The sequence below is a fragment of the Rattus norvegicus genome, chromosome 4 (assembly GCF_036323735.1).
Source record: "Rattus norvegicus strain BN/NHsdMcwi chromosome 4, GRCr8, whole genome shotgun sequence".
NCBI lineage: Eukaryota > Metazoa > Chordata > Mammalia > Rodentia > Muridae > Rattus > Rattus norvegicus.
In genome coordinates, this window is record NC_086022.1 from 13,819,178 (window position 1) to 13,836,986 (window position 17,809).

A 17,809-nucleotide genomic window follows, 5' to 3' on the forward strand; every position below is an offset into this window, starting at 1 on the left:
GAACATGGAATGTGGATCTCTACAGAGAACATGGAATGTGGATCTCTGTACTGAGAACATGGAATGTGGATCTCTGTTCTGAGAACATGGAATGTGGATCTGTGTACTGAGAACATGGAATGCACATCACACTCTGCGTGTGAATTTCTGCTTTGGAACTGTGTGGCTGTGAAAAGTTTCTGAGTCTTGATGCCCTTGTCAGCTAAGTGGGAAGAACGGCAGGACTTGCTTTCCAGGTCATCCCATCTTGTTCCTAGGAGCCTGGCCTTCCAGTCTTTACCCCAGAGGAATATAGTGAGTGGAGTAAATGCTGCCAAGGCCTGCATGGCATAACGTCTGGCACCTTAGTGAGTGTCCGTTACCATTCCTAGTTATCAGCGTGCTTTAGTCACTTTTCTTACTACTGCAGCATAATAACTGTTAGGACAAGCCTAAGGAAGGATGTGCTTAGTTTTGGTCACGGTTTGAGGTTCCAGACCGTGATGGTGGGGCGCGGGAAACAACAGCTTATGCTGCATTGACAGTCAGGAAGCAGAGAGAGATGAATGCCCCTGTCAGGCTCACATTCCATTTTTATATTGTCTAGGGCCCCCCCCCAAAGAATGGTGCCACCTACACTAAGGTTAGGTCTTCCCATTAATTAACCAATTTGGAAGTTTCTTCACATAAATAAATGCCAAGAAGTAAGACTCCATGGACCCTAAATCTTATTGACCATCACAATTAACCGTCATGGAGGACTCTCATTTAGGAGCCATTTTAGACCCTTCAACTCAGTTCTCACCTGGGCCTTTTCTTTCCTTGGCTCTGCCTCTTTTTAGTGCAGTTCTGTGCTTTAGTACAGGAACTAAGGAACACCCTTTGCCCATGTCTGTCTTCCATGCTTACACCAGTGTGTTGAGAACCAATTCGTTTAATCTTAGTATTCCTTAAAGCACCCGTCGTCTTTCATGACTACTGCCCACTTTTGGTGCAATCATTCAATCCATTCATTTGTTCCTTGACACAAACTGCATTTGAAATTGTGTGACCCCAGGTCCTCAGTGTAGTCTGGCTTTCAAGGTCCTCTCCAGACTGTCCTGCCCCCCTCACCCTGTACCCTCCCTTCAGCCTCTCTCTTCCTGCCTGCCCCCTTCCTCCTCCACTTTCCTCTCATTCTTCTTGTCTTTCTCCTGCTTGCTCTCATCCCAAAATGTTATTTAGATCTCAATCTTAGGTCTTGGGCTTCCAGTTAACAAATCTTTGAGTTCACAGAGGTCTAGAATTTTCTTTAAATTAACAAAACGATGTTTTAAGATAATCTACCAACAACTCTACATTACGTCACATTCTCATTCTTCACTCAAAGTAGTTATTCATAGCATGACTAATTCTTTGAAAAACATGTGACTGTCTCTCCAAAAATATGTGCGCGTGAGCACGGTAGGACAATGAGTCACAAGGTTTAGTCACTGAGGTCCTGTTATTGATAGCTCATAAAAGGATCGGTCTCACCTGAAAGGGTTCTCTAAGTCATAAAGATGTATGTTTGTTCTGATCCTGCTCAATTTATTTTAGGATAGGGAAGAGGGTGAGCCGCTGTAAAACACAAATCAAATTGAGGTGTGGAGTGAGGAGGAGGGAAGAGGAAATAATTGCTAATACTGCCGGCTTCCGTGGATAATTTAGCTGCTTTAAATATTAAGTAATCTTTTATATTGATCATAACTATTTCCTGAATATAGGGAGAACTATCTTCATTCCAAATTTATAACATTTTTGGAAGTTTAATTATCATACTTGAAGGTCAAATGGTGCTTTATTGCAGTAAAATACAAAAAGTAATAAAGAAATTACTCCTGGGGAGATGAAAGTCTCGGTTCATAGCTCATTAAATACTAACTTCGCAGGCCACGTCTAATTTGTCATATTTAGCTTTAGAAATTTAATACATTAGAATTTCAAATTATGTGAGAAGACACATGAGGCAAAACTACCTAGGGCCTTTGAATTCCAAAATGATTTAGGAGGTAAAGTTCTGAGAGCCTAACGCCTGCATGTGTGTGAATTGCCTATGGTGTGTGTGTGTGTCTCTGTGTGTGTGTGTGTGTGTGTGTGTGTGTGAGAGAGAGAGAGAGAGAGAGAGAGAGAGAGAGAGAGAGAGAGAGAGAGATTACCTGATTTAGAGATGGTATTAAGCACCCAGTGATAGCAACAGTTAGCCCAACTTCAGACATCTCCTTTTGCTTCTCAGTGTATTGAAGTCTTCACTGTACTGAACGTTCCGCTCAGCAAATGGGCTGAAGATTATTAGTGCCTTCAAGGCGCATGCTGACTTAAGAGCTTTCTTTTAAAATAAACCTCAGAAGGGTAACACAGTCCTCAAAGGGGGATTAAGCACATCCTTGTTTTCCTAGCACGCCTAGGCTTCTGTGATTGTGTAGGGTTCTAGTAGACCCAAGCTTTAAAAGAGTATGAACAGATTTCAAGTTTTGATTTTTGCTGAATTGAGTGGCTTAGTTTTCATTCCCACGTTTTGAGTAGCAGCAATTTCCTGATAGATACCAGTACAGAACTCCCTCCTAACTCTTCATTCAGCCTTGTCCGATGGAAATATAATGTGAGCCTTATGTAATTTTAACTCCTATAGTGGCCACATGTAAGAAACAAAAATAAGATAGTTAACATGTCTATTTAACATAGGTTATATAAAACTTAAACATTTAAATATAATATAAACAATATAAAATTATTAGTAAGGCATTTAACATTGTTTTTTTTTCTTTGCTAAGACTTGAAAATCTGGTATATATTTTATATGTGGAGTGCATAAATATTAGAATATCTTGCTTATTTAAGATTTTATACATTTTCAGTTAAAAGCAGCATCATGGGCCTACCTCTCCTTAACGTCTTAAAACTCTTCAAAACCCAGAGAGAGGGTTGAAAAACCTCATTTTCCTTTATAGTCACATATCGGCAACATTTGTTCATGGTTTCTCTTTTAAGAAAGTTGATCTCATGTTGAAGCAAAGCATGTGTGTATGTCAAAGCTATGTGCAAATGGATTTTTTTTTTATGAACCTAGTATTGTTACTATGTAACTTGTAGGGATACTACATGAGTTGGAAAACAATGTAATTGGAAGAAGCTAGGGTTGTTTTCTAAGGTTGTGTGACACTCTAGCTAACATTAGAAAATACACGTTAAAAATCTAACATTGATTCAAGTAAGGAAATATGTACAATGGTATGTTTTGAGTTCTCTCTCTCTCTCTCTCTCTCTCTCTCTCTCTCTCTCTTTGTGTGTGTGTGTGTGTGTGTGTGTGTGTGTGTGTGTGTGTGTGTGTGTGTGTAAGCCAGAGGCCAGCAGTAGCTGTCTGACTTCATTACTCTTCTCGTTTTTAAAGATACGTTCTCTCACTGAAGCTGGGACTCACTGGTTCAGCTGCACTGACTGTGCAGTGCCGGGGGTGGGGGTGGGGATCTGCCTGTCTTCCTCCTCCATTGCTGGGTTTCAGCCCACCACCATGGGCTTTTTATCTGGCTGCTGGGGAGAGCCTGACTCAGCCCTCATGCTGGCTCTGCAAGCGCCTTACCCACTGAGCTGTCTTCCCAGCCCTGCATATTTCTGAGTTTGAAGTTTCTACATCAAGCCTGCTAACATGACAGACAACTGTAACCCCAGCATTTGGAACTTAAGGCAGGAAGCTTGCTCCAAGTTTGGGGGCAGAGTGGGCTCCGTAGTGAACTGCAGTCCGCTTTGGACTATAGACTGAGACCCTGCCTCCAGAACACCAGAAACAAATGCAGTTTCAAGCGCGGTTTTTTCACTACTCCTGCTCTCTGGTGACTTCCTGCTCAGCCTGTGCATACACAGTATGACCCAGGTGAACAGGCATCAGCATGCCACAGTCTGTCTTTGATTCTTGGATACTTGGTGGCAAATGTCCCTCTTGTTTGAAGAAAGCCTTCATTCAGAGTTAAAAACTCAGTGAGCCAGTATGGGACTCTTGCAACTTAAGTGAACATCAACACTAAACACAGAACTTTGAAATACATTATCTCTCATTTTGTAATAGTTCCAAGATGACTTTAATAAATTTAACCATGCCACCCGCCATCGAATCCACCTTTTAGAAACCCACAGAAATATCTTCAATAAGCATCATATGTTAATCTGGAGCAATATGACACACACCAGTCTTACTTAAAAATTCTGTTAATTCTGGATTCTTGGTCTGGTATAACTGAGCTACTCCCCATTGTGGGAGAAATGGATTTTTAGATTTAGAAATGGATTTTTAGATCTAGTTGAAAGTCTTCTTTGAGAGTTAAGACGTTTGAGTACGTGTCATGAAGTCTTACATATTTAGGTAGTGAATTGACATTCCCTCAAACTTGGAAATCATTTGTGGGGCAGGGAAGACGTAACTGGCAGTGTGAACTGGGCAGGGTTCCGTCTCTCCGTACTTGTTACTCTGCCTTCCTTCTCGTACACATCTGAACACACCGTCCTTCACCCTTCGCTCCTAGGGGTTGAGAAGATCGCTGTATACTTTAACTGATTAATCCCACCAGTGTCCTTGGCTTCCAATCCCATAATCCTGTGCACCCAGTGTGCATCTCCCTACCCCTTACCCTGGGGTCTTCCACAGGCCATCTTCTTCCCTCCTTATCTCTGTCCATCTTCCTCTGCTTGTGTTAAAACCTCAGCAGGGAAACTGTCTTCTCAGTAGGCGTCCCCAGATACTCATGTTCTAGTCAGCTTCGTCTTTGAATCCTCTCTTCTCACCCCGGCCTCACCACAGCACCCTCTGAACACAGTGCACAGTGCACAGTGCACAGTCATGTCCCCTGACAGTGACCTCATTTAGGGGGTGGGAGTGCGGGATGGGCTTTTGTCTCCATTACCCGAATAGCCAAAGCAGCTCATTTCAAGAGATGGGTGCTCAGAAAGGGCTTGGCCTATCCATTAGCCGTCATGCTGGATTTATAGTGTGAGCTTGCAGGATACTATGCCTGTGCAGTGAAGGGCTTTATTCACTGTAGGAGGAACCCTAACTTTTAAATATAATGAACAGTAAGTTGGCTCTTATTTCAGGATGTTTGTTACCATTTCCCCCTTAATCCTGCAAAGTAAAAAACCCCCCTCTGTGGAACTTATCTCCCCCCACCCCCATGAACTAAGTTCCACGGCTGCATTTGGGATTGCTGGTCACTGGGTTTTGCTTTTGTCACCAATGAGTGAGTCATTATCCTTCTCTATTCTTCTTTCGTTCCAGCTCCCACAGAGGCCACTGCTTACTCGCACCTCGGTAAGTGTGTAAGACTCTGATGCCATTAGCGTACTACTTGGGGGTGTCCAACCCAGCCCAGCCCACACCTTCTCTGGCCATGTGAGCACAGAGAGTCTCTCTGGCCTACGTCTCTGACCTTCCCTGTACTCCGTCCAGTCTGCGCTGTAGCAGAGTGCCCCCGGGGAGGCTCCCCTGCTGCCCCTCAGAAGTTCTGTATGTCAGCACCCTGACCCTTAGAAGCCTGTCTCCCATCACCTTACAGCTGAGCATTCAAAGGCAGAGTCTCCCCTGCCCACTGTATCAGAGTGTGGAGGCAGAAGCCATGGGATAAACTCGTGCCATTCTGAACTTAAGGTTTCTGCTCGGATTCTTAGTCGGCAAAGAAAAGTCATTCAATTATTCCTTCCAACATTAAAGGGAAGGTGTGAAGTGATCCCTAAAAAAATGCATGATTTGCTAACAGTACCTTGTGCTCTGCGGCCCCGCCCACTCAAGGCGGGGTTATGGGATGGTTTAAAGCACAGGTTCTGGAACCGAGCTTCCTGGGTGTATGTCACCTTCACCACTTGCTGTAAGTTATGACATGGACGGAGCTGTCTGTGCCCACATGTAAAAGAGAATCAGCGACAGCACCTCCCTCCCTGGGTTGGCGGGCAGATCGAGTGAGATTTCAAACTATGTGGTAAAAGGTATGGCGGTGTCTGGTGATAAATAAGAAACGCACTTATCCACTGAAGGGGGCTTGTCTCTACAGAGCAAGGAACCATTAAGAGTTAAATCCGCCACGTTGTGTCAGCAAAGACTTATTTTAAAAATCAATTTCCTACCTTCTGCGATTTAATAAAAGTGGAAGGAATCCTCTCAGCCTGCCCCAGTGCTTACCGTGTCTCTTACCGTGGGGCCTCAGATGGGTCCATTATTTGTCTCTCGGGCTTTTCCTTTCAACCTACAAACCCAATTAATTTATTTTTCTCTTTGGAAAACTCTGCCCGGAGAAGTGTTGCTTTTATGTAACGCTGCAGCTCGGGGCTCCTCTCGGCAGATGAACCTAACTGCTCAGAAACATGCCTTCTGGCAGCCGCGACAGGCTGGTGACCCGCTGTGGTGCAGGGGAGTCTCGGCCAAGCTGCGACCTGAGAGAGCTGTACCCTGTAGGCTCCTCAGACACCACATCCAAGTGCTCGGAGGGATCATTAAATCACACCCACGCTCGGAGTCTATCACTGGGTTCTCTCCAGTGGGCAGCCACTCTCTCCGCGTTCTCGCGCCTCAGGCTTTGGGGAGGAACAGCCAGGACTCCTAAGTACACGCTGATTCGCTGGTTTCCGTGGTTCATTATATGCTTGCCTGCTGGCCTACCTGGTATTCAGGGATTGTGGACTGCCATAGGTGGGATGTCACCAAAGAGAATTTGAAATCATCTTTCCTGATATTTGGAAGAGATTTTAATTACCCAGTGAGTTCAGAGAGCTGTGTGACTGAGCCCCTACGAGCAGAAAATATCAACTCTGAAAACTACAAAAATTGTTAAAGAGTCTCTGTTAGTCAAGTGATGTGACTTTTAATTTTCCTGAAAACTGACTAGATCAAACAAAATTGTAAGGAAAAGGGCCAGAGGATTCATGTTACCCAAAACATCCCAAGCAAGCCTCAAAAACCTCCAATGAGAATGCTGTTAAAACAGCAGTTAATTTCTCCTTTCACACATTGAGCACACTCACATTGAAGCTGTCCATGAAGTCATTTTTGTCTCTTTCTGCCAACCCTTTTCAGAATAAGCAGGCACTCTACAGCGTAGGAAAGTGTTCTTGGGCATGCCCAAAAGACTAATGCTTAAAAACAGGTGTCGAATACACTGAATGGTACTGTGCTTGCCACCATGGCTGCCGTCCTGGCAACCCTGTGAGACCGTCGATTTTAAATTGATTCTATAGTTATAGATTAGTTACACATATAGAGAATATTTTTCCACTCAATTCTGATGGGAAACAAAGTTAGCAACTAGGGCACACTGGATGAATAGTGAGAAAATGTGCGAGTTCTAAAAATCAAGCCAGGATAACAGGATCGACAGGAAGGACAAGAGAAAATGGGTTAGAAAATGGTTGTTCTTTTGTCTGCTGCAGTAAAAGCCAGAAAACTCCATTGTCCCACACCTTAGAGAGCAGAGACAGGTTTGTCCAGGCTGTGTTAACGTAGACATGGATATATATGGGCCAAGGGTGAGTAACGAGCTCCGTGTGACCTCTCATCCTTGTCCTTCCTGTCTGTGACCAGTCAATGGTTTCTCTTTTGGGGGCTCTGCATTTCAGACTCCTTGAAGTCTAAGCAGCAATGCTTCTGCCCTCAGCATTAACAGTCAGAGCAATTATAATCAACCACGTATTTGAAAGTCAGTTCTCATTTAAAATACGGGTATCCTTCATAGATGCTGACACTCATAGCTAAATCCCCCTCCGTTGTAGTGTAATTCTTCTCTAAATACTTCCTCTCTCTCTCTTAGCTGAAATACACAGTGACAGTGTGATTCTACGAGATGACTTTGACTCCTACCACCAACTAGAATTGAACCCCAATATATGGTAAGTTACAAGAACGTGTTGAGTTTTGAGTTGTGAACCGATGCTGACTTTGTTTAAGGAAAAGGTTTTTCCTCCATGAAGGGTCAATTCCTGAGTATTCAATGGCTCTTAAGTACTAATGTGTTGGTGGGAATGGTTAACTATGGACTTCGCTTGTGTGCTCAACTGCTCTTGAGTACTGTCACAGTGGGGAGAATGACTAACTGCCTGTGGACTACACTTGCATACCAGAAACAGCGCCTACACTGTTTCTTCCTTTAAATCAAATGTGTGGTGCATTTGAATTCTTCGGGTGCTCGAATGTGTTTAGACATGTTTTAGTTTTATAAGCTTTCCACGTTATTCTAGTTTGCTTCGCTGTTGCTGTGATAAGCACCATGATCAAAAGCAACTGAAGGAAGAGTTTACTTAAGCTGCCACTTCCAGGTTCATCACAGAGGGAACTTGGGGCAGGAATCCAGAGGCAAGACCTGAAGCAGAGACCATGGAAGAACACTGCTTCCGTGCTTGTGCCCAGGTTCCTGTTCAGCTGTCATGTATAGCAAGGTCACCTGCGTAGGGATGCTACCGCCAACAGTGGACTGCCTAGGGATGCTACTGCCAACAGTGGACTGCCTAGGGATGCTACTGCCAACAGTGGACTGCCTAGGGATGCTACTGCCAACAGTGGACTGCCTAGGGATGCTACTGCCAACAGTGGACTGCCTAGGGATGCTACTGCCAACAGTGGACTGCCTAGGGATGCTACTGCCAACAGTGGACTGCCTAGGGATGCTACTGCCAACAGTGGACTGCCTAGGGATGCTACTGCCAACAGTGGACTGCCTAGGGATGCTACTGCCAACAGTGGACTGCCTAGGGATGCTACTGCCAACAGTGGACTGCCTAGGGATGCTACTGCCAACAGTGGACTGCCTAGGGATGCTACTGCCAACAGTGGACTGCCTAGGGATGCTACTGCCAACAGTGGACTGCCTAGGGATGCTACTGCCAACAGTGGACTGCCTAGGGATGCTACTGCCAACAGTGGACTGCCTAGGGATGCTACTGCCAACAGTGGACTGCCTAGGGATGCTACTGCCAACAGTGGACTGCCTAGGGATGCTACTGCCAACAGTGGACTGCCTAGGGATGCTACTGCCAACAGTGGACTGCCTAGGGATGCTACTGCCAACAGTGGACTGCCTAGGGATGCTACTGCCAACAGTGGACTGCCTAGGGATGCTACTGCCAACAGTGGACTGCCTAGGGATGCTATTGCCAACATTGGGCAGCCTGTGATTGGTACTGCCAACAGTGAGTGGCCTAGGGATAGAACAGCCAACAATGAGAGGCCTAGGGATGGTACAGCCAACAGTGGGCAAGCTCTTGTACATCAAATAGTAATCAAAAATGCCCCGCAGGTCAATCTAATAGAAGCAGTTCTTCAACTAGGGTGCTCTCTTCCCATCTGTGTCAAGCTGACAAGATTAGGTAGCACATATCTAAAATCATCACGTACAATGTATCTAATTAGCATTGAGGGGGAAGGGGAAGTATCTTACCGGAAGTGACAGATGGCTTCATTGTAACTAAAATAATTTCTCATATTACCTAGACCTCACTCCAGACTTTCTTTAGAAGGCTTTTAAGTATAAATTCCATGGGATTTTGAGGACAAAGAAATAAACTCAGGTTAGAAACTTTTGTATATAGTTTGATATCTAAATTTGTTGGCAGTGTGATACATTTTTACTGACCTTAGAGTAGGTTTGTCAGTCCCCAGTTTTTTTGAAGAGTATATGAATTTGGGGCTTTATGTAGTACAATACATGATTGTGTAGATAAAAAAAAAAGAGCTTAAAATGCTATACTTTGAACCTGAAATAAAACCCCAAGTAGTATTGAAGGAGGGAAAGGGAACGGCAGTCACCTTGAACGTCAGCACATGAGAACACTCTGTCTTGTGTTTATTTTCCTGTTTTAACAAATATTTTACATTCTAGTGACACAATCAGTTAGCACACTGTACTTACACAATTAGTTAACAGTAATTATTTAAGTAGAATTTCTTAAAATTGCATTTCCTTCGCATAGTTAATAGTTCAGTAGCAGTTTAGAGACACGTCATACAGAAGTTTTAAATCTTGGACAGAAATCCTTAAATGTAATAGAGTCCCAGAAGAGGAATGGTACCACCAGGAGGATTTTCTTAGAGAAAGAGGCCCTCACATTGAAAGTTGAAGATGACACATGGATTTCTGGAGCTTCAGTAGTGTGTATTTTATGTCTTTTCTGGAAAGAGATATGAGCCCAAATAGTGTAAAACAGAAAAAAAAATACTACTGACCCAGAAATACTCATAGTATCTCCTAACTTACATATTATTTAAGAATATAATGAATAACAAGACTGTTATTCTCCGGGGGAGACAAATATAAATGTCTTGAAATAAACAGAAATTTTTATTAAGAAAGGCAAAAATAAAGCATTATAAGTACCATGTTTGACCAAGAAAAGTTCCTGCTTTTCTTTTGATATTTGTTTTTGTACTCCATTAATACAGATGTTAGCAGATGATTATTTTAAGGAAAGCTTATTTCTGCCAAGTTAACTCGGTTTCTTCAGTTCTCTTGACAAATATAAAATGTGACTTTTATGTGATTCAAAATCTGTTGGTTTTTTTTTTAAATCAATGAAATGTGATTGATTTTACTTCAGCCATTTTCATGATTGATTGGGTATGATCTTTCCTGGCCAAGATTATGGATTTTATGTCTCTTTTATTTAAGCTATGATTTTTCCACTCTTTTTGACACCTCTTCCTTCTTAGCCTTTCAGAACCATGCACTTCTACCATCTGTGCTTCTGAATGAGCTTCCTCCTACTTGACGGCCACAACCCCTCTCACTTCACTCACTCATTCATTCATTCATTTGTTCATTCATTCTTCCCCCTCCTCCTTTCCTTTTCTTTCTTTCTTAAACACACACACACACACACACACACACACACACACACACACACACACATACACACACACACACACACCCCAGACGACGACAGTCCCATTTGGGAAGCCATTTTGTCAAGCTAGAAATGATGGCAGTCTCTGAGATCAGGCCACTCTGGTTTATCTTCTGAGTATACAGTTTGCTTACTGGGTACCCTGGGAAGCCTAAAGAGCTCCCTTTTCCATGACCTGCTCAAAAAGGCAGGTGTGATGCTTATGTGTGTCCTCCCACACGGTTCTAGAAGTTTCATGAGTGTTGTTCAATGTATAATTCCTATGAGCAGCCAAAAAAAATCAGAAATTGGCTACAGTTGTAGCTTTACCCTTTGTGTGGACCATCAATAGAGGAGAAATAAGGAAACCACAGTGAGGGCTGCTCAATTTCAGATCCGTTTTAAAGCTCGGCCATTCACTCATTTTCTGTTAATTTCTCCTAACATCCATTCTCACTTGTGTAGTTATTCACTGTCTTCTTTGTGGTCTTTGTTATTACAGAGAGCTACACATTGCATAGAAAGTGATGTTCCTATCGTGAACCCAGGGACAGGGCTATGACTCTGTCAGGGTTTCGATGGCCATGGCATGTAATTAAGAAACATTTTGTGCTTGAACATTTTGTGAGTGAACCATATGCTAAATGACAAAGATTTGAACTGATTTTAAAAGTGATCCTTTTATTTTGTGAGATCAATAACATTTATATTCTTACAGTAAAAGATTAAACTGATATTTATATAATAAAAGGAAATATGAAATATGTTTTTGAAAAAAAGCACACAAAAAAAGAATATAAACAACAGTAAGTCCTTTCCCTCCTCATGGAGAGCTACTGACTATGGTAGTAGTTTCTCTGTCCCAGAAACTATTTATACAAACACAGTGTAGTTACGAATCTTAGTCACAAATTTAGATATCAGACAGGTAAAGCTTTCTTTTTTTTTTTTTCTTTCTTTTTGGAGCTGGGGACTGAACCCAGGGCCTTGCGCTTGCTAGGCAAGCACTCTACCACTTTGTTAAATCCCCAACCCCCAGGTAAAGCTTTCTTTATTCTTCCGTTATCCTATTTATCTGTTTTTCTCTTTGCCCATTAAGCCTTAATTTCATACAATTCTGGTTCACTCTCTCCATTTGTGTAGATTTTAGATAAGTTTCAGGAGTCATATTAGTACAGTGGCAGGTGACAAGTAGGGATGTCCCTCTGGTGCCCTGACAGACATGTTTCTGCATATGCCCACCAGATCCTCCCGGGTCAGCTCTAGTCTTTGGTGATTCCTGGGCAGGGGCTGCTTCTATTCCTGCTCATGCTTGGAAACTCCCCTCACCAGCGAAAAGGTGTCTCCAGGACACCTCCTGTACTCCATGCAACTGTTGTCCTGCCCCCTGGAGTTCCTTGTCCCCAGAGGCTCTCATAGCTCTTTATCTCTCCCACCCACTTCTGGTTGTTTAGTTTAAGGAGTGGAGAAAGCAAGCAGGCAAATCAAACTTGAGAAAGACTTCATTTCCCTTTGCCTGAATGCTGGACCACATGTAGGCCTACCTCTGAATGACAGCAATACCCTCGCAATTCATAAGTGTCACTGAATTCAGAGGTAGGGGAGTGTGTGTTTGTGTGTGTGTGTGTGTGTGTGTGTGTGAGAGAGAGAGAGAGAGAGAGAGAGAGAGAGAGAGAGAGAGAGAGAAAGAGAGAGAGAGAGAGAGAGAGAGAGAGAGAGAGAGGGAGAGGGAGAGAGAGAGAGAGAGCACATGCTCCTAGAGCAAAGGGAGCCCATTATGCCACTGACTGTCCCCATCAGCACACGTGTTCAGGACAGCTGCATGGCCACTGATAGAGGGGTCCACAATGCCTTCACCATGCAGAAACAACCCTCCGAACCCCACCCCCACGAGAGGGTGGAAATTTCATATGACTAAATTAAACTTAAAGGAAGATTTGAAAGCTCAGATCTGTAGGGCTGTAGATTAACTCAGAGGTAAAGCATTTATTTAGCACACACATGGCTTTAGATTTGAATCCCTGTATCTCAAGAAACCACAAGTACTTCACACTGATACTCATGGGATTCTTTCATGAAACAGACGGATGCGAGATCGCCGTTGTGAGGTGGTTATGATCCTGAGAAGACGTATGGAGGATAGACGTGCGTTTTTGTTAAAAACAGAGCTGTATGCATTTCAGTTGTATGAATAGATCCCAGTTTTAAAAAATCACAATGTGTTGGCAGGACAGCTCAGCAGGTAACACTGATTGCCACACAACACCTAGTGACCTACATTTCATTCCCAGAAACCACGTAGAGGTGGAAGAAGAGATAGCCACACAGACACGTCCTCTGACCTCCATATGTGCAGGGTGACGTTCACACCTACACACAGTAATCGTGACTAAAACAATAAAAGAAAGCCGGAAGGAGAGTAATGTAAAATGTATGTTTCTAGTTTACAGTGAGAGAGAAGGAGGGAGGGAGAAAGGGAGAAACAAAGGTAAGTGAATTCTTTAAAATGATTGAGTTGAGCTAGAAGTACCTTTTTCCTCCAGTCGATGGTAAAGACAAGGAGGAATCTTTGTTTTGCCAACCGTTCTCCCATGAAAACTCGTTTTCTGGGGACCGCAGAAGGCATCGGGGCTATAATATCCTGGATGCTCTTGTGGGAAGTCTAGGGCTGCTACAGAACGCAATGATAGATGGCAAGAGGGCATGGCAGGTGTTTTCCCTCCAGCATGGCAATAGACAATAAAACAGCAAAATGTGTCCCGTGGCCCAGACGGCATTGGGAGCCGCTCCTCCAAAGATGCCTCTCTGCTGAGCACATCGCGATGCCCATTGGGATGGAGAGCATCGAGAAAAAGGCAGAGGTTGTCTCGGTCCCTATCGTGTGGGAAGGCCTCTGAGCTAGATCCATAAAATCTCAATGTTTACAGCTAAACGGTCACGGACTCCACTACATCTGCTTAGTTTGTTGAAGCCATTAATATCAGATAGAACAAAACGGTGATTTGGTATTTTACAGTACCTTCCCACTAAGGAAAGTGTTGTTTGGATACAGAATATAAAACCACCAAGGTGTTGGGGTGACATCACTGGGCTCTTAGCCAGCATAGGGCAAGCCCAGGCCCGTGGTTTCACCATGTCGTGGTTCACCAACATGTACAAGGCCCATCACTCCGTAAAGACAAAACAAGGGGTCTCTGCCAGGTGTGAGAAGTACAATACAAGTGGAGTTTCAAGATAACCGGAAAAAACAACAGCCACCACAAGGAAATAAATCAGGCGAAATTATCTTACTCAGTTTGCCTGACAGAATTTGCTCAGTCTCCAGCAGTCCTGGGGCAGTGAGGTTAGAGGTCAGTGGTGCTGGCAGGAGAGAGTAAACACCATATACAGCTTTTACAGACTCGGTGAGTCAGAAGGATTGTGAACAGACGACAAAAGGAAGGAAAGCATATTCTTTGTCGGCATACCCTTGCCAGAACCTCTGCTGTATTTTAGTGTTAGAGAGTTATAATCTTATCTTTGGACACTTTAGAACAGTATCGTGATCTGACTTGAGACTTCTGCATGTTTCCCTGTTATTCCCTTCTTCCTGGCTTCTTCCTGTTGTCATTCCATCTTCAATTTCTTTCATTAATAACCTTTTCCTTTTATTGCAAAACCCCTGGCTCTTCTTTTGCATTTAATCCCTTCCTCTGATTATTTTATTTTTTACCATGATGTAATTGCTCTAGGGACAGCCTTTCTCTACAATAGAAAGGTTAACCAGGAGGTATCCCACTAATACAATAAGGTATCAATCCGGAGACTTATTACTTCCTTTTTTAATCTGTGTTTGAGATGACAGAAACAAGGGCTCACTCAGTGGAATTAAATGTCAAGTGCATCCGAAGCAAGTGAGAAAATATTTCTTCAAGCTGTACAAAGTTGTAGACTTTCCCATAGTAGGAGATGAGAACGCAGCTGCGGTAGTAGGATTTTTAAGAGGGGTTATTTTTAACCTTTTTGTCACTGTCCCTGTTAATGAAGAAGAGATCTTTTTTTTTCAACTCCCTAGTGAAATCAGAAGACTTCTCTTGCCTTCCACGGTGAGAAGTAATGAGAAAGAATGAGCTATAAATGGATTTTGTCATTTTCACCTTTAAGGCATGTTACCTCCTTAGAAAAAAAGGCAGGTGATAATTGAAGGTGAGATTATTCCTATAGAGCAAATGTTCCTCGCTGGTTTTCTAAAGCCATTCTATATTTTACAAAGAAAACTGAATGCTTTTTGAAATTTACTTTTAAAAGCTTGATTCTTAACTACTTCAGCATGGTTACGTGCGTAACTCCCAAATAATTGGCCATACTCTCTTGGGTATAAAACATTGGTTAGAAAGTGGACTCATACATCATCCTGTCATTCCAGCAGAGGCAGGAGGAGTGTCAGAAGTTAGGCCAGGCTAGCCTGAGCTACACAGCAAGTCATAGGTCTATGAGAGGTATAGAGCAAGGCCTTACCAAAACGAAACAAAACAAAAGACAAAATAAGATAAGGCCAATGGTTGCGGTAACTGGATGGGGAGATCCAGGTAGCATTGCGATCTCTGACTAGCAAATGGCCTGTGGAATCTCGTCTGCCTCTGTCAGCACACAGTGTGGACTATAGTGGGACAGAGACACATTACCTTTGCACTAAAGGACTATAATAATAACTTTCTTTTTTGCCAGTTTTAATGAACCTTTTCTGAGTAAAACAAATATTAAAATTATTTTAATGTCTCTGTACTAAAATGCTAGTGAACAGTCCATTCTGGTTCACCAACTGGCAGAACGCTTCTTCGTGGGGCTGACTGTAGGATTGACCTCCTCAGATATAATAAATTAGAGACAGATAACGCAGTGCCCTTGGGGACAAAGGTCATGTATCTCAAAAGAGAATCTAATGATAGGTGATTGTCAGTGAATTTCCAGGTGACTAACTCGTTCCAGTGCCTGACCAAAGAGTGGGCAGTTTCCCTCTGACCTGACAGAGGGATGAGTCACATCATTTGGCGGCCCAAGGAAATGATATTCCGGTTATTTATTTGCTGCTGTCAGGATGATGTCAGCACCAGCCATTCATAATTCTGCAACTTGCAAAAGAGCTCAATTCTTTCGTTAGTGCTCCCCCTCTTTCCTGGGTCCCAAAGGCCCTTCTGGTCACTGCAGTGCGTGGGTCTCTGTCTCCTGATCCATGTGGCAGTCCTGACTCTCCCGCCTGCTGATTGGTGGCTGAGTGTGTCATGGTGCCTAACAATTTGAAAATCAAAATAAATGACATAATTATACTTTTGGAAGTGAACTCTATAGTCAAATGTGCATTGTATAAAATTCTTTGTTTCAAGATGAAAACATGAACACCTAAAGGTTACTTTTGTTTTTGCTTTATTTTAAAGAGAGAGCGAGACAGACAGAGACAGACAGACAGACAGACAGACAGACAGACAGACACTCCAATTTAGAAGCTGCCTCAGAGTTGATTACAGTAAAAGCAATACCCAATCAAAGAGCGTCTTCATCTCTCCTAATCATATCTAGCGCCTGCATGGTTTTTTTTTGGATAGCCTTCATATTTACTGAATGTTTCATATTTTATAGCAAAGGATCGAAGGGGGAGGAGAGAGGGGGAAGTGAAAGTGTCAACATAAAACAGGTTTTGATGACTTATCCAAGGATATCTAGCAGCCAGAGGCGCTGCACAGAGCCTCATTCTTACCCCTGCCAGTCCCTCTGAATTAACCCAGTGTTTGTCCACGAAATCCATTTCATCGCCTGATTTTTATAGGATTTCATTAGTGAAACCGATTCTCTTTATCTAATAAATGAAAAAAAATAACTTTAAGAACAATCATTACAGGATTTCAAAATAAATCAAACACACTGCCAGTGAAAATGGCAAGCACTCTTTGCAACACACGCTGGCTGGATTCAGGGTCCACTCTGCAACCCGAATTCTGGACCTGTTTTATTGTTTATCAGATGCAGAGTGATGAATTTCAGTGGCGCTGCAGGTCCCCTTTAACAGCATCATCTGTGAACCCCAATAATGGAAGAAACTCCCTTGGAGCCTAAGCATGCAGTAATTAGGGCCCAGAGAAGGATTAATAAGTTCCAGCCTTATCGTGCTATCTTTGAAAATTGCATGCATTTCCATGTTTTAATCATGTTGCTCATGATGGAATGTATTTTGATGTGAACAGTTCGTAGAAATGCATCACAGTCCCTGTTAAATTCTTATGGGCAACTTTTCCAAGCTGGGGAGATAGGAGAAAGGAGAAAGGGTCTCTTAGATTAGAGAAACATTCCACGGTTTTGCCATTCCTGTAGAGAGAGAATTCATTTCTAATCCTTAGCCTGGGAGGTCACATTCCTTTTTAAATTGAGAAACAAAAGCCTGTTTAACTGGGATTATGTAAAACTTCCTCCTTCCCACACATCTGGAAGACTGCTCTGCCTAACTCCACAAAGCCCATCATTTTCCTCAGAAGGAGAGCAGAGGAAGAAACCCAGCTATGAGGGTTAATCTGTGAGGCCATAGATTCAAATGTCACAGCAAACGGCACCTTTTATTTTCCCTCTCTGAGCCCCCATAACTTTGGGGCTACTTATCACAAAATTTAACCCCAGTTCTTGAAAACTTGAAGAAGAATTATAATTTCAGACATCCAGGGGATTGGTTGTTTTTTTTGTTTGTTTGTTTGTTTTTTTTTGTTTTTTTTTTTTTGAGAAAGGAGGAAGGAACATGTAACCCTTAGGAGCTGTTTTGAAAGCCTTAGCCAGCCAGGAATTATTCTTCGAGTTTATATGTCTATTTACATCTGTAGAGTTTTAAAATCCAACATTGTCCTTCAGGAATGGATCCCAATTCTCTTCTGAGGAACTCCCGAGTTTTTCCCTCAGCGTGAACTAATGGTCTGTCTTGCCCTCTGTGGTACCAGACCTCACA

The 17,809-nt window shown here is 42.9% G+C and overlaps 1 protein-coding gene across 4 annotated transcripts in view; it reads left to right on the forward strand.

The window, feature by feature from the left end:
* Positions 1 to 17,809, forward strand: part of Reln (reelin) — a 426,762-nt gene that overhangs the window by 190,738 nt on the left and 218,215 nt on the right. For all 4 annotated transcript variants that reach the window (XM_039107060.2, XM_006235873.4, XM_039107062.2 and 1 more), the window contains exons 5-6: positions 5,264 to 5,296; positions 7,782 to 7,860. In XM_039107060.2, the coding sequence (XP_038962988.1) occupies positions 5,264 to 5,296; positions 7,782 to 7,860 (112 nt within the window). The remainder of the gene's footprint in view (positions 1 to 5,263; positions 5,297 to 7,781; positions 7,861 to 17,809) is intronic.